The 24442-nt window shown below is 43.9% G+C and overlaps 1 protein-coding gene across 3 annotated transcripts; it reads right to left on the bottom strand.

Annotated features, from left to right (window-relative positions):
* Nucleotides 1-87: 87 nt before the first annotated feature.
* MPC1 (mitochondrial pyruvate carrier 1) lies at nucleotides 88-17625 on the bottom strand. 3 transcript variants are annotated; one of them, XM_078054487.1, is made up of 5 exons: nucleotides 17446-17625; nucleotides 15571-15574; nucleotides 1682-1778; nucleotides 926-1058; nucleotides 88-590 (listed from the first exon to the last, which is right to left on the bottom strand). In XM_078054487.1, exons 1-5 carry the CDS (start codon nucleotides 17514-17516, stop codon nucleotides 566-568), a joined length of 330 nt encoding a protein of 109 aa, XP_077910613.1. In that variant the 5' UTR covers nucleotides 17517-17625; the 3' UTR covers nucleotides 88-565. The 3 variants fall into 3 exon arrangements, with proteins under 3 accessions (XP_077910613.1, XP_077910612.1, XP_035978794.1); XM_078054486.1 differs by lacking the exons at nucleotides 15571-15574; nucleotides 17446-17625 and adding an exon at nucleotides 6656-6737; XM_036122901.2 differs by lacking the exons at nucleotides 15571-15574; nucleotides 17446-17625 and adding an exon at nucleotides 3939-4059.
* Nucleotides 17626-24442: the final 6817 nt, after the last annotated feature.

Raw genomic sequence — 24442 nt, 5'->3', positions numbered from 1 at the left:
CGGGGACGCCTTCCCAGGAGCTCCACTCTTACCCACAACGGTCTTTTCAGGCATATTCTAGCACAGCAAGATACTTAATCATACTCGTTTGACAAATATTTAAGTCATTTATTGCCATTAAGTTACAGCACTTGAATATACACGCCGCGTGGAAGCACAGACCCGTTCCCTACGGCTGGCGAGGACAGCGCGTGTGGCCAGCCCGCGGTGGGCTCCTGGTCGGTAAAGAGTGAAGGACTCTGAGTGCTTTAGTGCTAAGAAGTACAAATTTTCTCTCTTCGGTTTTTCATTAAGTAAATTCTACCAAGTAATATACATATTACTGCAGATAAAACCATCATTGGGAGTTATTAAATTGATTGCATATTTTGAGCTACTCTTTATGAAGAGAAGTAAAACATCCGGTATGTGTAAGGCAGCAGAGAGTTGGTTTAGGGACTCTCAGCTATTTCTAGAAAAATTGGTTAGTAAAAATAGCATTCAGCTTATTTTCCTTAGCAAGACTATTCTGAGGAGCGCTGGGCGACACTGTCCCTCCGCAGACCTGCTTTCTCGAGTTCCATTGTTACGCTGATGCCTTTTTACTCATCCTGGAGACAAACACACAAAAAATTCAATGAGAAACAAATTTCACTGCCCACCCCAAAGGCCTTGGGTGGCGTTCAGAGACCCCTTTACATTTATTTCAACTTATCATTTTATAAAAATGTTAATTTGCATTGCATTCACTGGCCAATCAGGGTTTTAAATTCAGCAGCATATTTCTTCTTTCCCAACAGCACATTTTTGCTCCGAATCCAGCTTCCCCAACGGGTAACACCTGTCTCCGTACACACATTCACACCCAGCCCCCCCAAGGCCTCGAGATTTGAGTTTCTCTCTCCCCAGTTCCCAAGACAGAAGCGATTAAATCGGATCTGCTTACTCGTGCTTGAGAAGGCGTCCTCCCTGGATGAGCTGGGCTACTTCGTTCGTGGCGTGGCAAGCAAACAGAAGCCAGTTTCGAGGCTGAACCTTGTAGGCAAATCTCATGAACGTCAAGGAGTAACAACAGAGAGCTGCCACAAACAGCAAAGCAAAGACTCACAATCCAGCAGACCTGGAGCCGGTGTGATCACACATCGGTGGCCCAATCACCTTCATCAGAAAAAGAGCTCTTCTGCTAAAACTTTCCATACGATAAAAGTTGTTGCTTAAACGCTCCCAAGAATGGGAAGCTCATCCTGTATTTTCTCTACTGTGAGGTATTCTACTTAGTAAACGTTTCAGGCACACGTTTGTTTGCTAGAGTGGGCCGTTTGCTCTAGCTGCTTTTTCTGTCCCCTTAGAACTGTTCCCAACCCACTGTCTCAAAGAATGGCCACTTAATCCCCATGAGACTTTTATGGTCAAATATCAGGATTCCAAATAAATTTAAAGGCACTTCTTCCAAATAAAGTGCAAGAGGACACATTCTTCAGTTGTGTGTACTAGATCTAAAGGCACACAGGACCTTAACACTTCCTGGATAAATATTTGCAAGCAACACCGTTTTCTTCCTCCGCATGCACAAGCAACACCCTTCCGTGCCATCATATTCTGTATGTTATTTTCCAACAGTGACTGTAGTATCTGGAGCTACAAACCTGAAATGTAAACAGGAGCCTAAAGTCCTCCCAATTATTCAAATCTGTGTCCTTACCAAATGTCATCCGCCCACTGATAATCTCTGGAGACTTTTTCATGTCATTGATGGCAGCAATGGGAAGACCCCAGTTGGCTACAGGGCCCCAGAAATGCTACAAAATGAGAGGAGGGGAGAGGAGAGGAGAAGGGTAAGGCGGGGTGTGAACACTGCAATTTCTTCCTTTAAACTATAATGGGAATGTTCGAAATCATTCTTCATGTTTACATCGTGCGGGTTTACTGGTTAACGGATGGCCACTTAACGTCTGGGCACGGACTATTCAAGGGCTTGCCTGGACATTGGAGGCTCTTCCAGGGTGAGCCCCGAGTCAGAAAGGACTTGGCCCTTCACCAAGGTCCGCACCAACTTCCAGCTTACCGGTAGGTAATCTCCGTCCCACTGAGAGAACTTTAAATCAGATTAACTTCTTACCCAATTCCCGCCGGCTGCAACTTAAACCTCCTTACAACTGTTCTCGATAATGTAATGTTTAAACTATCAAAATCTCTTTTTCAAATTTTCATTAAGGTATTTGTCAATCTCTCTTACAATGCCGATCCCAGATTGGAGATTGTTTCTGAGGAAGGCAACTTAAAAGGGGAGAACCGGCTTTTCAGCTCCTATGAGCTGTATTTGGATAAGAGAGCCTGGAAATCACTCAGAACCCCAGAGATACTAAGAAATTAAGACTGGAAGATACTTTTGAAGTCCTAGCAGCAACCTACGCCTGGAAAGGGCTCAACAGCTCTTCAGGCTGTGACGGGAGCCGTCCCAGGACAGCAAAACGACGTCCATGTTTAACAGCAACAACATCCAATCGACTGAAGTTCTGAGGCTGAACTAAGTTCAGTGGCTTCTCCCATTAAATTGAAAATTCTTTTATTAATGTACAATTTGCAATACTTTAAAGTATGAGAGAAACCACACATTGTTGGCTAAACACCCTTTTCAGTTATCAGACTATTATCAGTGATCCACTTCTGCCGTCAGAGCATTTAAGATAAGCTCAGACTGCTGAATGCATTTCTAACATTGACCAGGAGTCATTAAAATCCGGAATTCCGTAAGAAGTAGGAAACCAGGGAAATACAAGAAAAGTAAATGAGAATTATGTCTGGCATGATAGGAGAATATTTCGAAACGCTTACATAACATGCTTCAATGTAAGCAGGAGGCCCAGGCCACCAGGAGCTGTAAAGCGCCAGAGCCCCCACAGGGCCAGCAAGCTAAGCATGGAAGCGTCTACAGCACAGTTACGACCCCCGAAAATCAGACGCAGCTGGTGTAAAGGATCTGAGGTTCTGGGGTGGCTAATGAGTCCTCTTGTCTTCGGACTGGATATTGTCTGAGGAAGACCCACACTTTTGGAACTGTTATTTCTTACACCTGGACGCGGGGTGGCCATTTCCCCTCCCTCTCCCCCCCGGAGCTCTGGAGAGGTCTGGAGAGGGAGGGGGCCTCGCCTTCCCTTACCAGCTGCCTTCTGTCCCCACCTGTCCTTTTCCTGGGAGGCCCTTGCTTTCTCCGCTCCCTGTCATGCCAGTGTCTCCCTTTCCTCCCCTACTGACCTGACCTTTCTCCACTTTGGTCTAGTTTCAACTTTTTCTAGTTCATCTCTTTCCATAGATAGCTCTGCTCTGCGCGTTGGTCCCAATGTCTACCTTCTCACGCATAGAGCTGGGGCTGGAACAGAGCCTGGAGAGTTCTCCACCACCAGGCACAAAGGGGTCTCCACCCACAGCCAGGGCCAAGGAGCAGGACCATGGCGTAGATCTGACACCTCAAGTAGCCCTGGGGGGCTTGCGCTCAAAGGGTGGCGTCACAGGTTCTAGTGTGAGGACTGTTACACATGAACAGTTCTGCAAGTTAGGGGCGGTATACACACTTGTGATGATGAACATTGAGCTACACTTCAGACAGGTTTCTTAAAAAGAACATGAAAGGTAAAAATGATCTCAACACTAGTTTACTACAAGATCCAACCTTAGAAAGTTAAGAATGCATCCTTTCTATCTAGTGCAAGCTTCTAGTTCCCACTTCCCTGTTTGGAAATACGTGTTTGGTCCAGCTCAGCAGTCGATGCACTGGTCCTGCCAGGAGTGAGCGCCCCGAGTGGATGAGGACCACCAAGGGGCCACTGGGAGAGCCACCAGGCATGGCGGCTGCATCTGCATCTGCTAGCTCAAGCAAAGGAAGCCAGGTCTGCTGTCCGTAAGTCTGGCAATGCACAAAGCCTGCAAGAGCCTGAAATAAAGTAGAACAGTGTTCTTACCGTACTATTTTGTGAAGAGTCCCCAAGGTTCAGACAGGAGAGATGTGGGAGGGGAAAAAAAAAAAAAGATCAGATGCTTTGGAAGATTTCGGTTCTTAGGTTACTTCAACCTCACACGAGTGTTCAAGTTTCAGCAGCAGAACGACCAGCTGAGCAGGACGCATTCCCAACAACTTTGACCCAGCGAAATTAAACCTCAATTTTATGAAAATAAACATAACCTTAGAGTGAAGCTGTCCAATAGAAATATAATGCAGGTCACCACTAGGAGCCACATATGTAATTTTAAAATTTCTAGAAGCCACATTAGACGTAAAAAGAAACTACAGAATTTTATTGTTTATTCTAACATATCAAAAATATTTTAATGAATATGTACTCAACCAAAACTTAGCAATGAGATATTTTACATTCTTTCTTTGTACTAAGTGTCTGAGATCTGGTGTGTGTTGACATTCATGGCGTGTCACTTGGACAGGCCACGGGGACGATGCTCTGCTGCCTTCTGCGGCCCAGGCTTGCACACAGCATTTCTCTGGAAATGACGAGAAGAGAACGGAGTGCTGCAGAACTCTAGCAACAGTGAGCTCGCCATTTTTACTAACAGGTTATCACCAGAACGAAAGCCCTAAAAATAGTCATGTAATTATACATTTCGTTCACTTCAAAACTCTGGAACCTCAAACAGTGCCTGGCATTTACAAGCATTCAGAAAGTCTTTGCTGAATGAATGAGTAGCAAAAACTTTCAACACTGTGTTTTTCTGAATGTTAAACTTGGTACCGTTTAAAAATACATCAAAAGTTTTATAATGAATTACTTCTATTTCTGAAATGGCAATTCTTTTTGCAGGATACAGGTTAATTGTTTTGTACAGCAAAATCTTAAAAGTTTATATACTGAAAGAGTTAATGAAGTAAAATGATAAAATCCCTTATAAACACACACCCAAATGGCTCTTCTCACCATTTTGACTTGGAGGTTGAGAAGGTTCTAATTTCCAGCATGAAAACATTTGTTGACAGTGCTAATAATATTCTTCAAATAGGTTCTATTATGAAATACAAGAAGCCTAGAAAGAGCCTTTCAAAGTTAAGTGAATTGTTAGAACGAATTATGTTTCAACTGTGGTAACAGATTGTGTTACCCAAGACTATGTCACAGGAAGTCCAAACTGGGCAGGGTGCTTTGTGGCAGGAGGGGTGGACCGCCTTACTGGATCAGACAGTGTAACCTAGCAGACTGTGGGCTACACTCAGCTGCAGTGTCACCACTCTTTGTTGTTGCTAGTTTCAGAGGTAGGATTTAGTGATTCATCAGTTGCATAAAACACCCAGTGCTCATCACATCTCGTGCCCTCCTTCATGTCCATCACCCAGTTATCCCATCCCCCTACCACCTCCCCTCCGGCAACCCTCAGTTTGTTCCCTAGAGTTATGAGTCTCTTATGGTTTGTCTCCCTCTCTATTTTCATCTTTTATTATTTTTCCCTCCCTTTCCCTGTGTTCATCTGTTTTGTTTCTTAAATTCCACGAGTGAAATCATATGGTGTTTGTCTTTCTCTGACTTATTTCGCTTAGCGTAATACCCTCTAGTTCCATCCACAGTGTTGCAAATGGCGAGATTTCATTCTTTTTGATGGCTGAGTAATATTCCATTGTGTGTGTGTATGTGTGTGTATATATATATATATATATACACACACCACCTCTTCTTTACCCATTCATCTGTCGATGGACATCATCTGGGCTCTTCCTGTATTTTGGCTATTGTGGACATTGCTGCTATAAACATCGGGGTGCAGGTGCCCCTTCAGATCACTATGTTTGTATCATTTGGATAAATACCTAGTAGTACAATTGCTGGATCGTATGGTAGCTCTACTTTCAACTTTTTGAGGAACGTCCATACTGTTTTCCACAATGGCTGCACCAGCCTGCATTCCCACCAACAGTGTAGGAGGGTTCCCCTTTCTCCGCATCCCCGCCAACATCTGTTGTTTCCTGACTTGTCCATTTTAGCCATTCTGACTGGTGTGAGGTGATATCTCATTGTGGTTTTGATTTATATTTTCCTGATACTGCTGTTGAGCACTTTTTCATGTGTCTATTGGCCATTTGTATGTCTTCTTTGGAAAAATGTCTGTTCATGTCTTCTGCCCATTTCTTGACTGGATATTTTGGTTTTTGCAGTGTCATTATTCTTAAAGCATCTTTGTTCAGGATCTGAACAAAGAACCATATTTAATTAGCCATAAACTACCAGTGGCACATTTTTTCCCACAAAAATATTTTAAAAGATATAGTTTTTAAAACCTAAAATGTCAACTTGGAGATAATTTAGTTTTCGATTCAGAACTCTTCCTGAACTGCACCCTACCCAGCAAAGTTATCATTCACAATTGAAGGAGGGAGAAAGAATTTTCCAGACAAGCAAAAGCTAAAGAAGTTCATCACCATTAAATTAGCCTTAAAAGAAATGGGGTTAATTAGCAACAAGAACACATATGAAAGAATAAATCTCACTGGAAAAATAAATATATAGCAAAGGTAAGTGGATTAATTACTTATAAAGCTAGTATGAAGGTTAAAAGACAAAAGTAGTAAAAATAACAATGATTACAATAATTAGTTAAGGGACAGACAAGAAAAAATATGTAAAATATTGCAAAAACATAAAATAAGGGGGTTATGTTGAGCTTTAGAATGAGATCAAACTTACAGTTGTTATCAACTGAAAACTGACTGTTACAGATACGAGTTGTTATATATAAGCCTCATGGTAACCACAGAGCAAAACCTAGAGTAAATGACAAAAAATAAAGGTCATCAAACCACAAAGAAAGAGAGTGAGAGAACAATGTAACAGAGAACTACAAAAATATCCAGAAAATAAGCAAAATGGCAATAAGCATATACCCACCAACAATTCCTTTAAATGTAAATAGACTAAATTCTTCAATCAAAAGAATAGCTGAATTGGTTAAAAAAAAAAAAACAAAAAAAAACAAGATTCATCTATATACTGTCTACAACACACAAACTAAAAGGATAGAAAAAGATTCCATGCAAATGGAAACAAAAGAATGTAGTTATCTATACTGATATCAGACAAAATAGACTTTAAAACAAAGAGGGTAATAAGAGACAAAAAAGGGTGTTACATAATGGTAAAAGGGTTAATCCAACAAGGGGACATAACAGTTGCAACATAGGAGCATCCAAATATATAAAGCTACTATTAACATACCTAAAGGGTGAAACAGACATCAATTTAATAATAGAAGGACTTTAATACCTTGCTTACATCAATGGATAAATCATCCAGATAAAATCGGTAAGGCAACATTAGCCTTAACTAGCAAGTTAGACCAGATGAAGTTAACAGACCAGAAAAGAACATTTCATCCAAAAGCAACAGAATACATATTCTTCTTAAGTGCACATGAACATTTTCCAAGATAGATCATGCTACTGAATAACTGATAGGTCAAAGAATAAATAAAAAAATGCCTTGAGACAAACGAACATGGAAATGTATCATACCAAAATTTATGGGATGCAGCAAAAGCAGTTCTAAGAAAGAAGTTCAAAGCAATAAATGCCTACCTCAAGAAACAAGAAAAGTCTCAAGAAAAGTCTCAATCTAACATACTTTGAAGAACTATAAAAAGAAAAACAAAAGAAGCCCAAAGTTATTAGAAGGAAGAAAATAACAAAGATTAGAGCAGAAATAAATGAAATTGGAACCAAAAAAGATAAAAGATCAATACAAGTAAGAGCTGGTTCTTTGAAAAGATAAACAATACCTTAGCTAGACTCACCAAGAAAAAGAGAGAACTCAAATAAAACCAGAAATGTAAGAGATATTAAAAGTGATGCCACAGAAATACAAAGGACTGTAAGAGCCTACTATGAGTAATTGTACACCAACAACTGGACAACCTAGAAGAAATGGATAAATTCCTAGAAACATACAACCTACCAAGACTGAATCAAGATAAAATAGAAAATCTGAACAGACTGATTACTAGTGAAGAAATTGAATCAGTAATCAAAAACCTCCTAACAAACAGAAGTCCAGGACCACAGAGCTTCACTGGAGAACTCTTATAAAAAAACATTTTACAAGGCCAGCATTGCCCTGATACCAAAACCAAACAAGGATGCCATACAAAAAGGAAAATTACAGGCCAGTATCCTTGATAAACATAGATGCAAAAATCCTCGATAAAATATTAGCAAACTGAACTCAACAATACATTAAAAGGACCATACACTATGATCGAGTGAGATTTATTCCAGGGAGTCCAGGATGGTTCAACATCCACAAATCAATGTCCTATATATACCGCACTGTACCACATTAACAAAATGAAGGATACAAAAAATATGAGCCATCTCAATAGATGCAGAAAAAAAAATTTGACAAAACTGAACACCCATTTATGATAACTCTCAACAAAGGAGAAACAGAGACTGTATTGATAAAAAGTAACTGAACATAATAAAGACCACATAAAACAAGCACACAGCTAATGTCACACTCAATGGTGAAAAGCTAAAAGCTTTTCCTCTAAGATTGGGAACAAGGATGTCTACTCTTGCCACTTTTATTCAACATAGTATTGGATGTCCTAGCCAGAGCAATTAGGGAAGAAAAAGAAAGGGCATTGAAATTGGAAAGAAAAAAGTAAAACTGTTACTGTTTGTGGGGCCCCTGGTTGGCTCAGTTGGTAGAGCACATGACTTTTGATCTCGAGGTTGTGAGCTCGAGCCCCACGTTGGATGTAGAGATTACTTAAAAATAAAATCTTTAAGGAGCACCTGGGTGCACAGTCCGTCGAGTGACTCTTGATTTCGGCTCAGGTCATGATCTCAGGGTCGTGTGACTTAACTCCGAGAAGGGTTCCACAGTCAGCAGGGACTCTGCTTGAGACTGTCTCTCCCTCTCCCTCTGCCCTCACCCTGCTCATGTGCTCTTTCTCAAATAAATAAATCTTAAAAACAAAACAAAAAAAAGATCTTAGGGAAAAAAACTGTTAGTATTTGCAGTTGACATGATATAAAATAGAGAGAACCCTGAAGACTCCACCAAAAAATGTTAAACAAATTCAGTAAAGCTGCAGATCATAAAATCAGTATACAGAAATCTGTTGTTTCTTTACACTAATAATAAACTATCAGAAAGATATTAAGAAAATAATCCCATTTACAACTGCATCAAAAAGAATAAAACACCTAGTAATAAATTTAATCAAGGAGGTGAAAGACCTGTATGTTGAAAACTATAGATACTAGTGAAAGAAACTAAAGACACAAATAAACAAAGCTATTCCATGCTCAGGGTTGGGAAGAACTAATACTGTTAAAATGTTCATACTACCCAAAGCAATATACAGATTCAATGAAATCCCTATCAAAATTCCAACAGCATTTTCCACAGAAATAGAACAATCCTAAAATTTGCATGGAATCATAAAAGACCTTGAATAGGCAAAGCAATCTTGAAAAGGAAGAACAAAGCTGGAGGCATCAGGTTCCCTGATTTCAAACTATATTACAAAGATGTAGTAATTAAAACAGTATAGTATTGGCATAAAAACACAGATCAATAGAACAGAATAGAGCCCAGAAATAAACCCAAACATATTTATTTGGTCGATATATTTATGACAAAGGAGCCAAGAACATACAATGGGGAAAAGACAGTCTCTTCGATAAATGGTATTGGGAAAATTGGACAGCCACATGCAAAAGAGGGAAACTGGACCATTATCTCATACTAGACACAAAAATGGATTAAAGACTTGAAACCATAAAACTCCTAGAAGAAAACTAGGCGGTGGGGGCGCCTGGGTGGCTCAGATGGTTAAGCGTCTGCCTTCGGCTCGGGTCATGATCCCAGGGTCCTGGGATCGAGCCCCGCATCGGGCTCCCTGCTCAAGTGGGGAGCCTGCTTCTCCCTCTCCCTCTGCCATTCTCTCCACTTGTGCTCTCTGGCTCTATCTCTCTGTCAAATAAATAAATAAAATCTTAAAAAAAAAAAAAAAAAAAAAACTAGGCGGTAAGCTCCTTGACACTGGTCTTGGCAATGATTTTCTGAATCTGACAGCAAAAGCAAAAATAAATAAGTGGGACTCCATCAAACTAAAAAGCTTCTGCACAGTAAAAGAAACCATCAGTAAAATGAAAAGGCAACATATTGAATGGAAGAAAATATTTGCAAATCATGTAACTGATAAAGGACTAATATTCAAAACAGTAACTCATACAACTCAATAGCAAAAAAAACCCAGCATGATTAAAAAATGGGCAGGAGATCTGAATAGACTTTTTTCCAAAAAAGACATACAGATGGCCAACAGGTACATGAAAAGATACTCAACATTCACCAATCATCAGGAAAACGCAAATCAAAGCCACGAGGTATCACTGCACACCTGTTACAATGACTACTATCAAAAATATTAAAAGTAAGTGTTGGCAAAGATGTGGGGAATGTAAACTGGCTGTGCACTGTTGGTGGGAATGTAACTGGTGTGGCCACCGTGGAACACAGTATGGAGGTCCCTCAAAAAATTAAAACTGAATTAAATATGACCCAGCAATTCCACTTCTGGGTATCTGAAGAAAACAAAAACACTAATTTGAAAAGCCATGTATACCCCTATGTTCACTGAGGCATTATTTACAACAGCCAAGATATGAAAACAACCTAAGTGTCCCCTGATGGACGAATGGATAAAGAGACTGTAGTGCATATACAATGGAATATTACTCAGCCATAACGAAGAATAAATTTTACCATTTGCTACAAAGTGGATGGACCTCAAGGGCATTACACTAACTGAAATAAGTCAGAGAAAGGCAAATACGTGTGATCTCTCTTATATGTGTAATCTTAAAAAACAAAACCAAAAAAATAAGCTCAATAGATACAGAGAACAGATTGGTGGTTCCCAGAGGCAGGGGGTGGGGGATGTGAGAAATGGGTGAGCTGTTTTGTTAAGAGTTTAAATAAGCTGAATAAAAATTCAAAAAGAACGTAATGTTGATTAGTGATTTAATGACTGTAAAACAATCAGAGAATAAAATAATTCTAAACAACACTGGTAAATACAAAAATCCACAACTCAACATCCCTTAATTCTATGTCAGTTGTCCAAAACATGAATCAACTACTAAGTCAGAAAATCTGGAATGCATATTTTTGCAGAGCCATGCTAATGAAAAAAAGAAAAGCTTCTTAGTGTGTATGAATATCTGTTCCAAAGAATGATAAATTTATAAGCAACACACAAACTTCAATTTGGGGAGAGTAATGTAAAACTGTAAAAAAATACCCGTGGTTTTGGGGCACCTGGGTGGCTCAGTCAGTTAAGTGTCCCATTCTTGATTTTGGCTCAGGTCATGATCTCGGGGTCGTGAGATGGAGCCCCGAGACGGGCTACACGCTCAGTGCCGAGTCCGCTTGAGATTCTCTCCCTCATCCCACACCCCCAACCCCTTCACCAGTGTGCATGCATGCTCTCAAATAAATAAATCTTAAAAAAAAAAAAAAAACACCTTGATTTTTCTCTTTATTTGGTATGCTGCCTTTATTTCCATGAAGTTAAAAAAAAAAAGTATAAGGGTCTTTCTTCTTGTGTTCACTTACAACCTTGAACTCTCAGGGGGAAACTCAACCTTCCCGGCTGAGGATGATGGTGGAGGTGATGAAGGACAACCACCATGTGTTTTTTTTAAAAACAAAACAAAACAAAACACCAAAAACCTTATCTTGTTTTTCTCTTTAATCTGGAAGTGACTGGTAGGTTTGAGATTTCCTCTAAGCTCATTTGTATTTTCATGTCTCCTGAACACTGCAGACGTACCTGTCAGCTTTCTCTGAAAGCACTGTTCGTCCGCCTAACTGGTCACTTGCTTAGATAGCACTAAGGGGTCCAAGCGACAGCCTCATACGGTCTCTTTAAGCCACTGCTTACAGTAAAGTGGGGTAAGAGTCTGAGATGCTCTAAGCTGCAGTTCTCCTGCAGCCTGAAAATGCTCACCTACGTCTTATTTATTGTCACCAAGTTTTACCAGATTTTCTAATTCAAGTTAAAGTGAGGAAGTTTTCACAACTAGAATGGGTGATGTTCCACTGGACCATTTGCTGGTCCAAACTCACTGGACAACAGAAAGGACCTCTGGAAACTGGACTGTGCAGACAGCAAGGCTCTCTCGTGGCCAGTTCTGTTCAGCACTACCCGCTTCATGAGATGTCTGAAGGTCAGTTATATGGCGGGGAAGGAAAACCAGGGGCAGGGTACCAGAAGCAGCGTGGCAGAGAGGAGAGGCACAAAGTACCTCACACCTTACTTCTTCTTCTTTTTTTTTAAAGATTTAATTAATTTATTTATTTATGAGAGAGAGAACGAACGAGCGGGGGGGGGGGGTGGGGAGCAGAGGGAGAGGGACAAGCAGACTCTGCGTTGAGCACAGAGCCTGACACAGGACTCGATCTCAGGACTCTGAGATCACGACCTGAGCCGAAATCAAGAGTTGGACGCTTAACTGACTGAGCCACCCAGGCGCCCCAACCCTACTTCTTTTTGAACCATTTCTGTGCATTACTATTTTCCTCTAAATCCTAACCCGACATTCCCGCTGTGGCTCCACAAACTTGGTGTCCAGAGGGTCTCAAGTTTGGTCTAAATATCAGTTTCTCGTGTGGCAAGTGAGGTGTTGGACTATCAGACACCTAAGGTCTGTTCCAGCTCTGCTAGTCTATCATTTGGGAAGGGGTCCCTGTTGTTCTACTGGAACTTCTCACCTGGGTAGTAAGAAATCTTTAAAGCTTTCCAGAAAACAAGGAGTTAAAATTAGAATAGCATACCTTATTAACTAAAGAATATTCATGGAAAACACCCCATTAATTTCAGATTTGTAAGTGTGCTCACAGGCTAACGAATTTAAAAACACTCCATGACCTAGGTTCTGCTTAAGAAAACATCCTTTACACGTATATATCCAAATACATACATGCATATACACATACCCGTCCACCTCGCAGGAAGGGGGGTAAATCTGCAGAGTAAATCTGCATAGACTGCTACTGACTCAATCATTAAAGCATATGTCCTACACCTCACAACTTCTTTGTTCAATCTTATTTATTCTTCCTAACCAAAATTCCAGACAGGGAAGGAATGCAAGGACAGCAAGGAATGAGGACAGAACAGCAAAAGCAAAAAGAGCTATCTTTTTTTACTCCATCAAGAAGGTATATGAAGAATTAAAAAAAAAAAAAAAAAAAAGATAGGGGTGCCTGCTGGCTCAGTCAGTAGAGCACACGACTCTTGATCTCAGGGTCACGAGTGCAAGTCCCACACTGGGCGTGGAGATTACATAAAAAGTAGTAATAAGGACAGAGGTCCAGGAAGTTCTCGATGCAAGACCCTCATTGAGGTAAGAAATCATGAGAGATGGAAGGCACCAAAGAGGGTACCAGAGCCCAGGGAACTAAACATGAAACACTACTCTTGTCAAGCACTACGCTATGTTGTTAAACAGCTACCAAAGCACAAAAGGTAAGTAATTGCCCAGGACCACACAGCTAAAAATTACCAGGGCTAGGGTTCTAACTCATCATTTGGGTTTAATAATACTGTAAATCACTTATAGTAAAAACTGTAATTATTTAATAGCAAGACCTTATTTAATTGTCCCTGGTTGTCCTGGTAATGCCTTTTACAGCTGTTTTCTTCTATGCTGGATCCAATCAAAGTCCACACACTACCTATGGTTAGAGCCTGTTTCCTTAACTCCTCTTTCTCAGTGAAAAAAATCAACATTTCAAAATACACTCGGAGGGGTGCCTGGCTGTCTCCGTCGACATAGCATGCTACTCTTGATCTCGGGATTATGAGTTGGAGCCCCATGTTGGGTGTAGAGATTACTTAAAAATAAAATCTTGGGGCACCTGGGTGGCTCAGATGGTTGGGCATCTGCCTTCGGCTCGGGTCATGATCTTGGGGTCCTGGGATCGAGTCCTGCATTGGGATCCTTGCTTAGCGGGGAGCCTGCTTCTCCCTCTGCCACTCCCCCTGCTTATACTCTCCCTCTCTGGCAAATAAATAAATAAAATCTTTAAAATAAATAAATAAAATAAAATAAAATCTTAAAAAGAAAAAATACACTTGGAAATCCACTTTAGTAAGAAAGACATTTCAATCTTACTCATAAAATGTGATTGACAGAACTTTAAATATCTGTATGAGATATGATTTTAAATTTTTTCTGAAATGCTCAACTATGTTATTAAAATAGTTTTTAAAATTCTGGAACAGCTTTAGTTTAGAAAAATCTCTATATCCCTTCAGTAGGCTGTAAAAAGAATCCAGATCTTCAGATGGTAGGGAGTGCAAAGTAGATAGAACAAGTTCTCGAGGAGGTGAGAACCTCATTTCTGATCTGGAAGAGGGACACGATGAAGTTTTCTTCTTTATGCTTCATTCTTCTTTACAAAAGCACAGCAGGGCTGTGAGCAAGAAGTCCGGAAGAACACGGAGGGAAAACTTTCCTCTGCTAAGTTCTAGGAGGAAGAGTTTCTCTTTCCAGGAGAAAAAGCTTACATAAAGATCTGGTGAGAGTTTGGATACCAGCCTCAAACCTCCATCACTGGCAGCGCCGGCAGGAAACCCCACTGCGCCAAGAATGGTACGGAGTCCACGCCTGGCAGCCCCCTCCACCTACTCACCCACTCAGTTCACAGAAGTAATTCCAGGTCAGAAATCAGAGCTTTATGCCTCACACTGAAGATTTTAACTTCTTCTGTAACAGTTTACTGTGTTTCTGCTCACACACAAAAAATAGAATATTAATTGAACTGTGATTTGGAGTTTCTGAGTATTTTCACGTCCCTCATCCAGTTTAATGTTCTCAAGAACCCAACCAGACAGGGCATTATCATTAAACCCATGTCATAGTAACCGAGGTCCACTGGGATTAGACTTGCTTGTGGTCCCTTGGTTAGGAGTGGTTCTTCTGGCTGGTACCCTAGCAGGCAGCTCTCTTCCTGGACACTGCAATTCTCTTCTTTTCCTCATTGAGTCAAAGCTTAACTCAAAGTAACACTAGAAAAAGTATATGCACAGTAAGCCACATGAAATTAATCTTAGGAAAAAAGGTTAAGCCATATGTCAAAGTATTTAATGGAGAAGCCTGGCTCTCAGAAACCTATCTACTAGAGGAAAAAAGAAAAAGAAATAGAAAATAACAGTAAAAATAGTAATAGAAATAAGAAATAGAAAACCAGGCTCTCTTCCTGGTTAGGAACAAATTATTCCTATTATTACATAATTCCTATTATCACATTACATAACACTATTACAAACATTAGGTAACCATCAGTATTTTTTAAAAATATGAATGAGTGTAATCACTTTATTTTTAATTATTCTGTACAATTTTATCCCTAGCTGTACCTAAGGATTAGGAAGGCTCATTATCCAAAGCAGAAAACATTAGTAAAAAAGGTAACATTCAAAGCCAGAGAAACTTAACTGCAGGGACTGAGAACATATCCTCGTATTACTACTTGCTCAGATTTTCCCAACACATTAATCTGATAAATCACTCTGCTCCACAGTACTAAACATCTGTCTTAATTAATCACAGTCCTATTTATTTATTTATTTTTAAAATTTTTTTAAAGATTTTATTTATTTGACAGAGAGGCAGCAAGAGAACACAAGCAGGGGGAGTGGGAGAAGGAGAAGCAGGCTTCCCGCTGAGCAGGGAGCCCTACATGGGGGCTCGATCCCAGCACCCTGGGATCATGACCTGAGCCACCCAGGCGCCCCAGTCACAGTCCTATTTAAGTACAGAAACTTCCTATCTAGAAAGTCAGGAGTGAAGCCTGTTTCCAAATTTACTCTATCATTTGAGACTGAATTCTCTCTCTCATGGTACTGCTCTGTAAAATTAGAAGTAAACAGTATTTGCAACAAAGTTCAGGCCTTAAAAATTAATCCTTTTTATACTGGCAAAAATTCAGTTGCCTTCACACTGCATCCTTTGGATAGTTATAGGACTTATTTCTCCTCAGCTGTCATCACTTTGCTTCTTTACCACACTATTAACTATTGAAAGAAAAAAAAAAAAAGAACAAACCCAAAACGCGGCCCTACACCTACCTAAGTTTTAAAATCACAACCCAGGAAAACTAAAAATTACACCCCTAAAGAAAAAAAAAAAACTATTTAAAACTGTTTCAAAGTTATACTAAATATTCTGAAATAAAAGCAGGCGTCTCAAGATTCGAGGAGAAAATAAAATACAGCAAGTGTGTCTTCAGGCCTTTACGCGCAAACGCCCTTTGATTCTAACTGGAAAGGAAATCGAGTAAGAGAAAGTATGTCCTTGGAGATACTCCACTTTGGTTGGCAGAATATTCGTATCTAAAAACACGTGAGGGGCGCCTGGGTGGCTCAGTCGTTAAGCGTCTGCCTTCGGCTCAGGTCATGATCCCAGGGTCCTGGGATCGAGCCCCGCATCGCGCTCCCTGCTGCTCCCTCTCCCTCTCCCCCTGCTTGTGTTCCCTCTCTGTCAAATAAACAAATAAAATCTTAATTAAAAAAAAAAAAAATGTGAGATTTTACTCCCTTCCCGGCTTTGACTGAAAATCTTTCAAACGAAAAAACCGAAAGGCGAGCTGGACCCAGCATTTGTATTTCCGTGGCTGCAGGACAGGCGTTCGCGCGCACCTGCCGCGCACCTGCGCTCACCAGCGCTCCCACAGCGCCTCCCACTGGCGCCTCCCAGCCCCGCAGCCCGGCACCGCCACCGCACACCTGGGCGCGCAGCTGCCGGACAGGGGCACCAGGCCCCGCCCGACTTCGGGGACTCGGCGACTTCCAGCCAGGAAACCGCGCCGGGGGCGAGGGTCCTCCTCTCGCTGCCCGCTGGTCCCCCGCCCCGCCGTCTCCCGCCCGGCCGGCCCCTGCCCCGCTGCCCCGTCGGTCCCCCGCCCCGCTGCCCCGTCGGTCCCCCGCCCGGCCGGCTGCCGCCCCGCTGCCCCGTCGGTCCTCCGCCCGGCCGGCCCCTGCCCCGCTGCCCCGTCCCCCGCCCGGCCGGCTGCCGCCCCGCTGCCCCGTCGGTCCCCCGCCCGGCCGGCCCCTGCCCCGCTGCCCCGTCGGCCCCCGCCCGGCCAGATGCCGCCCCGCTGCCCCGTCGGTCCCCCGCCCGGCCAGATGCCGCCCCGCTGCCCCGTCGGTCCCCCGCCCGGCCAGATGCCGCCCCGCTGCCCCGTCGGTCCCCCGCCCGGCCGGCTGCCGCCCCGCTGCCCCGTCGGTCCCCCGCCCGGCCGGCCCCTGCCCCGCCGCCGCCCCGCCGCTCGACCACCGCCCCGCTGCCCCGCCGCCCGGCTACCGCGCCCTTGTGGCTCCGCGTCCCGGGCGGCGCGGACCCGACCTCCGGGAGACCTCGGTGGTTCCGGGGGTCCGGCCCGGGGGTCTCGTCACCTCATGAGGTAGTCCCGAAAGTCCTTGCTCCGGACATAGTCCGCCGCCCTCCGCACCAGCGCGCCCGCCATGGCCGTGCCCGACACCAGGCCGCCCACACTGCCCTCGCCTCCGCTCCTCGGAGCCCAATGACACCCAGCCTAGCGGACAGCACGGACACCGCACCCGCCGCGGGCTCGCCTCACGACAGCCGGCTCCGCCTTACGACCGCGCCGCGCCGACCGGCTCTCGGCCTATGGGAGGACGCAGGGCTGGAAGTGGCGACGCGGATTGGCTCGCTCGCGCCGCACACCTTCTCACCGCCCCTCAGCGGCGCTCGGGGGCGGGGCCTGCTGCCGTAAAACGGCCGGGGCCCGCCGGGGATTGGCTGGCGGTCCCTCCCGGCGCGATGGTGACGGTCCCGACGCCGACGGGCCGGGTTCCTGCGTCGGCATGAGGGTGTATGGCCGCGTCCTCGCAAGGGCACCTTGGCCGGACCCCGGGCCCGCTGGGAGTGCCGGCGTGCACCGCCCGCAGCAGTCCGGGGTGGGGGCGCGCGGCGGCGGCGCAGGAGCCCGCGGCGGCGGATCGGGGAGGGAAGGGGGGAGGCTTAGGTTCGGGTCTTTGCAGACTTCTGCGGGCCCCAAGTGAAGACGATCGGGTCCCTTGAAATGCCTTTGGTGAAGGTGTAGGGTACCGGGCGCACCGCTGGCAGGAACGTAGATTGGATGTAACCGCTTTGGGCTCTGGGCGGGTGCTTGACATTGACCAAGGACAGACCAGCAAGCTTGTGCAATTTCAGATGCACAGCATTGTTTTTAATATGCTCTTTAGAGCCTTCTGTTAATTTCCCACTGCATACGAGCTAGAGACTTCCAATAAAGGAATATATAAAGGGAAGAATGCCTTGCTGAGCCCCTAACCTGGGACCTGAATCTGGTTCTGTTTTACTCTGAGAGCCATGCTTTCCCCATGATTTCATGTTGCCACAATGAGAAGGACTTCTTCCACGTTAATATGTATCTTTGCTACTTTAAATATGGAGCAGGGATTGGGACACCTGGGTGGCTCAGTGTGTTAAGCATCTGCCTTCCGCTCAGGTCATGATCCCAGGGTCTTGGGATTGAGCCCCATGTCAGGCTCCCTGCTTGGTGGGGAGCCTGCTTCTCTCTCTGCCTGCCTCGCCCCACTGCTTGTGCTGTCACTCTCTCTGACAAAAAATTAAATCTTAAAAAAACAAACAAAAATAAATATGGAGCAGGGGCGCCTGGGTGGCTCAGTCCGTTAAGCATCTGACTTCGGCTCAGGTCATGATCTCGGGGTCCTGGGATCGAGCCCCAGTGGGGCTTCCCACTCATCAGGGAGTCTGCTTGTCCCTCTGCCCCTGCTTGTGCTCTCTCTTTCTCTCAAATAAATGGGTAAAACCTTTCAATATGGAGCAGGCTATATGGTCCAATGTATAAGAGAACATAACAGTAGGCAAGAGATCCAGCTACATTATTTCATAAAACTTAAGAAAGGCCTAAACACCCTACATGGTCCCTACACGGACAGAGTATAGAAGGTAAAAATGCAAACATCGCTGAATACTTTGAGTCCCAGGTTTGTGGAGGAATCTCACATGCCCATCCAAGTTCAGAAATGACGATCACACACAGGGGCTGTCCTCAGCGCTTCCCCGTTGACTGTTAGGAACAGGATCTGTGAGCTCACACAGATTGCCGAAGTCGGAGTGGGGGAAAACTGGCCCAGTTACAGAGCACCTGCATGGGCCAGAGTTGTGTAGGCAGCTTGCACACGCTGTGTGTCCAGGGCAGTGCTTGGGTTTGTAGGAGGGTCAGGGTCCCCAGTTGGGTGTCCCATGCAGGGGTTCATGGCAGGCAGTTCTGTGATGCCTCATATGGTCGAAGAAATCTTCTATATGGTAGTAAACTAGCTACATTTTTTCACCTAATTCTCAAAATAGCAAAAAATAAGGAAAAGAGGAAACAGTAGATGTGCTTATGAACTAACACACTTCATTTCACATGTTTTCTTCTGGAAACGGGTTATAATGACCATTTTGTCTGTCTGGGAGGGCTATTGTGATGACGAGGCAACTTTTGAGGCGTACTTAGTGGGTGAGAAAGTGTTTTATAAACAAAGACATGTTGCTTTGTCCGGCTGCCCACTTTTATTCCAGCCCAACACCTGCCTTTCTTTGGCAGTTAGGGAAGCACACATTAGTTTGATGGCTTTAGTAATTTAAAGAATGTAGTAAATAAGTAAGCTGAGAAACTCGGGAGTTCAGTGAGAACTGGGGACACTTGCACTCAGAGGCCTGGGCACCATCTGGAATATGAATGTGTACTGTCTTGCCAAGTTATCTCTTGGGTCCTACCTGTCATGAATCTGTCGTGCTGCCCCCAAAGCTTGGTGAATGCTTTTGGATTAGCAGCCCGTCCCCATCCACTTTTTTCCAGGCTCACTGTTCCCATGGTGTTCCTACAGAAGTCACAAAGAAACAGTTTCACAGGCAAGGAAGCTTCACTTGGCAATTCAGGAATTTCCTAGTGAATAAATGGTGAAGGATAAAGGAAACAGAGACATCACTATTTTGCATTCCCTACTGTAATGAGTGATTTAGGCCACAAACTTCCCAGGACACTAAACCCAACCACTGAAAGGGGAGAGGGAACTGGGTAAACCACAGGAGGCAAACTGTCGCTCCTAGATTGCTTGCTGCTGGTTTATGGGGAAAACAGGCCACGCTTTATTAAGAGTATAGGCAGCTTTCTCCAGTGCTCTGTTCTTGGGACCCTCGGGGGAAATTAAGCCATGCGGGGGCGGGGGGGGGGGGGGGGGAGGTGTTTCTTGGTTCAAGGTATTTAGGAAACTTTGAATCTGACAAGGTTCATTTTTTTTCTGCTGCACTTCTGAGAGCCTTTACTTAGGTCACCTGAACTGTGACAGCATAAAAGAAGCTTATCCCATGTAGCATTTCCCAGATTTCCTGAACCATGGGCCTTTTCGGAAGGAGCATCGTGTAGGATTGGTGGTCGGAGGGTTCCAGTGTCTGTGTGCCCTCCCAGCCAAGGTGTGCCCGCAGAAGAAACCGGACCTTCAAATCAGGTGAATACATCCTGCCCCCTTTTATTTAGCTGCCTGCATTTGGCGAGTCTCTAAAACCCCCTCGGCTTCAGTGTTTTCATCTATAAAACGGAAACAATAAATGTCACACCATACATGTTGTTGAGTTTCTGTGGGAATTGCCAGGAGTAACATATGGACAAGGTCCACAGTGGCCACCACAGACTCAGTAAATGTTGACCTCTTCCTGTATTCCACGTTAGCACAGCTTGAATGCCTCCACGGGCCTACCCACCAGCCTCTTCCCTTTGCTAAGGCTCAGATGGTTTGTTTTTTAATCAGGGAGAGTGTGTAAATATTGCGCCACCTTTAATCTTCCAAGCATTATTTACTCTGTCTGAGGACGAAGGGCTGAGATGTTATCCTGTTCATCTCTGCCCTTGGAGAAAGGTCAGAGGTACCCCAGCCCTCTCTAGGGCCTCATCTCAACTTCTCCTACACGATTGTTTGGTTCTGGGTGTGGTGAAAACCACTCTGGGGAAGCATATGACCGGGGACTTGGGCTGCCTCCATTTTGACCTCAAACTCTCCAGTTGGGTTCTTCTTTCCATCTGGTCTCTTGGCTCAGGGGGAAGACCCTATGGGCAAAGCATCTCCTCAAGGGAACAAAACTACCCCTCAAGCAACAAGGATTGCCCTGAGCCAGCAAGACCCCACCGGTGATTGACTCTGAGACAATGATCAGTTTGACCTTCACTGCCCACCTGCACACAGCCACCCATCTTTGCCCCACATTTACCTACATAAACCTGAAAATATTTTCGGCACTTCGGAGATAGCCTTTGAGACACTAGTTTTCGCTGTCTTTCCAGTGTTGGCCTCACTGAAATAAATCCCTTTCTTCTTTCACAGCCACTCGTGTCCCTGCTTGGGTTTTGTCAGCAGTGACAGCAGACCCAGTGTGTTTGGGACCCCTGGCGCCAAGTGCTCCTGCAAACCTGTGATGCGGTTTTGGAATATAGGTGAGGTTCAGTGGGGTGGAGTCCAGAGCTGACGACCAAGAAAGAATTCTTGACACGTCTTTGGTGCAAAATGGTGGCTTATTAAAGCACAGGGACAGGACCCGTGGGCAGAAAGAGCTGCTGCCCCCGGGCTGTGAGGGGTGGCTGATTATATACTGTGGGTTGGGGGAGGTAAGGAAAACGAGGTTTCGAGAAAGAACTTTCATATGCTAAAGAAGACTCACAGAATACTGGAGGCCTTGCCATTGTCAGGTTAAGGTTGTTTTCCCCTCTAGTAAGGCATTAACATTAAGATAGTTGGGAACTTCCTGGAGGAACCTTACATGCTGCCCACTTCAAGTATCTGTCGATGGGCTGCAGGTTATAAGGGCATTTAATTATATTTACATTCCCTTCTGGAAGCTATTGCTAAGGCTTTTGTAAGTAAACTGAGGAAGAAGACTCAGGTCTTGCAGGATTGTGATCTCTATAAGTTAACTATTTGTTTTTCCTTTAGGACAGCCAGGAGTGCCTGAGGAATGTCTTATATATCCCATGGGGTGGTGGGGTTGCGGGGTGTCAGCTTCTGCTTTGTCCTCAGCTTGCCTTCTGTTCCTTCATTACCTGTGCCCCCGCTACAAGGGCATCAACAGAAATGGAAGCTCACATCTCTGACTACAAACTTAGTCCTTGGTGGGAGCCAGCCTGCTTTCTCTGCTGCAGCGGGACCGAGCTGGGATGAGCCCTTGGGCTGTGACTGCAGAAGCCTGGAAAGCCCTCTGATCTGCCCTCACACTGGCTGAAATTCTACCTTTGTGAGAATGAGAGGGGTTGTGCTGATAGAAAAGGAGTTCTTGGGGAGGGGCTCCCCCTGACTAAACTCAGGACAGTATCAGTATCAGAAAGAACAGTGACTATAAGCATGGAGATGCCTCTTCCCCATGATCCTCAAGAGAACAAAAAGATGTAAAGAAAGACCACAGAATGGGACAACATTTCTGCAAATCATATATCTGATATGGGACTTGCACCTAAGATATTGAAAGAATGCTTACAACCCATTCAAAGAACAAGCAAAGGACTGAAGAGAGATTTCTCCAAAGAAGATACACAAATGGCCAACAAGCTCATGAAAACGTGCTCAACATTATCCGCCACGAGGGAAATGATAAGGCCATACTGCTTCCCACTCCTCAGAAGGGCAGCAAATGGAGCACCAGGTGTCCGTAAGGATGTACAGGAAGAGGCCCCCTCACAGAGTGGAGCAATAGCCTGGAAAACAGTCTGGCAGTTCCTCCAATGACTAAACACAGAGCTGCCACATGACTCAGCAGTCCCACTCCCAGATCTCCACCCAAGAGAATTGAAAACATATGTTCACACAGCCCTTGTAACCAAATGCTCATAGCAGCATTGTAAATAACAGCCAAAAAGTGAAAACAACCCAAATGCTGGATCAACTGACGAATAGATAAGTAGAATGTGGAATAACCATACAATGGAATATTATTCAGCAATAAAAAGAAACGAAGTCTTGGCACATGCTACCACATGGATGGATCCTGCAAGCACCATGCTTATGGAGACGCTAGGCACACGGGACCACATGCAGTACGATCCCACTCATATGAAGTGTCCAGAGTGGGCACATCCAGCGAGACAGTAAATACACGGGTGGCTGTGAGGAACGGGGCATGGGTACTCAGTCTCCCTCCAGGTGATGAAAATGCTCCAACATGGGTTGTGGTGATGGTTGGTACAGCTCTGGGAATGTGCTAAAAACCACCAAATTGTACACTTTAAAGGGGGAAATTGCATGATGTGTGAATTGTATCCCAGAATGATGTGTGAATTGTATCCCAGAAGAGTTATTTTTAAAAACTTAACAGTAAAAAACAAAACAAGACAAAAAAAAAAAAAAAAAAAAAAACACAACTTTAAGAAATGCACAGGAAATAAAAAAGCAAACAACATAAAAACCTGAAACTCCGTTGTCATAATTAGTACACCAACTCTTTTGGTAATTAAAGGGAAAGAAGCATTTACCTGTATGAACTATTTCAGATAGTCCTAGTGATGAAGGAAAGCTCTTCTTCTCAGAATAAGTTGAGCTAATAAATTTGGAAGAAAGGTAGAATTAAAAAGAACACCAGTTTGCAATCCCTAGGGAAATGACGGATTCAGACGAAAATCAGCAAGGAATGCTAAAAACTATTCTGTAGATAAATGGGAGTTGGATCTTTACAGGGATTATTTGCTGTCTGAAAGGGGAAATGCAAATTTACAAGGAGGGATCTAGGAGATCCTACTTAACATTACCATCAGAAGGACAGAACTCTAGTACCTCCTGGTGTGATGCCTCATCAAGGAAACAGCCCTGCAGGTGGGGTCCGCCCACACCTTGAACCTGAATCCAATCAAGCTGGTGCACAGGAAGTGAAAGGATTAAAAGAAGTAATCCAATGAAACGATGAGGAAATAATCAGGCATGTCCAGCAGGTGGAACACTTAATAGGACAGCAGGCCACTGAACCCCTCTCCCACAGGCCCTGGCATGAGGGAAAAGGGACTAGAAATATAACCGGAGTCACATGCAGAACTTTACGTTTTTAGTAACCACAATAAGACTAAAAAGAAATAGGTGAGGATAATTTTAATGCTATAGTTTAGCCCAATATATCCAAAATATTCTTTCAATATATATTCAGTATAAAAATTATTATTGAAATGTTTTATTTTCTTCTTTCCATACTAAGTCTTCACCCAAAATCTCATATGTATTTTACACTTATGATTCATCTCAATTCAAATGCTAAATTTTCTTTCTTTTTAAAAAAAGTTTATGTATTAATTTTTTTTTCTTAGTGATCTCTGATGTAGGGAAGACATTAGGGTTCAAGGCCAAGGGCCAAGAAAGAATTCTTAAGACGCCTTTGGTGCAAAAAGGT

The sequence above is a fragment of the Halichoerus grypus genome, chromosome 9 (genome assembly GCF_964656455.1).
Source record: "Halichoerus grypus chromosome 9, mHalGry1.hap1.1, whole genome shotgun sequence".
Classification (NCBI taxonomy): domain Eukaryota; kingdom Metazoa; phylum Chordata; class Mammalia; order Carnivora; family Phocidae; genus Halichoerus; species Halichoerus grypus.
The sequence above is the reverse complement of the archived record's forward strand: the minus strand, read 5'-3'. Positions and strand labels throughout refer to the sequence as shown.

What these genes read in the sequence shown, in the direction of transcription:
- MPC1 (XM_078054487.1), bottom strand. Translation starts at nt 17,516, where the DNA reads ATGGCGGGCGCGCTGGTGCGGAGGGCGGCGGACTATGTCCGGAGCAAG. An exon ending in CAGTGGGCGGATGACATTTG is followed by an intron (nt 1,059 to 1,681) that starts GTAAGGACACAG and finishes TGTTTGTGGCAG; the next exon opens with CTCTCTGTTGTTACTCCTTG. An exon ending in GGACGCCTTCTCAAGCACGA is followed by an intron (nt 591 to 925) that starts GTAAGCAGATCC and finishes GTTTGTCTCCAG; the next exon opens with GATGAGTAAAAAGGCATCAG.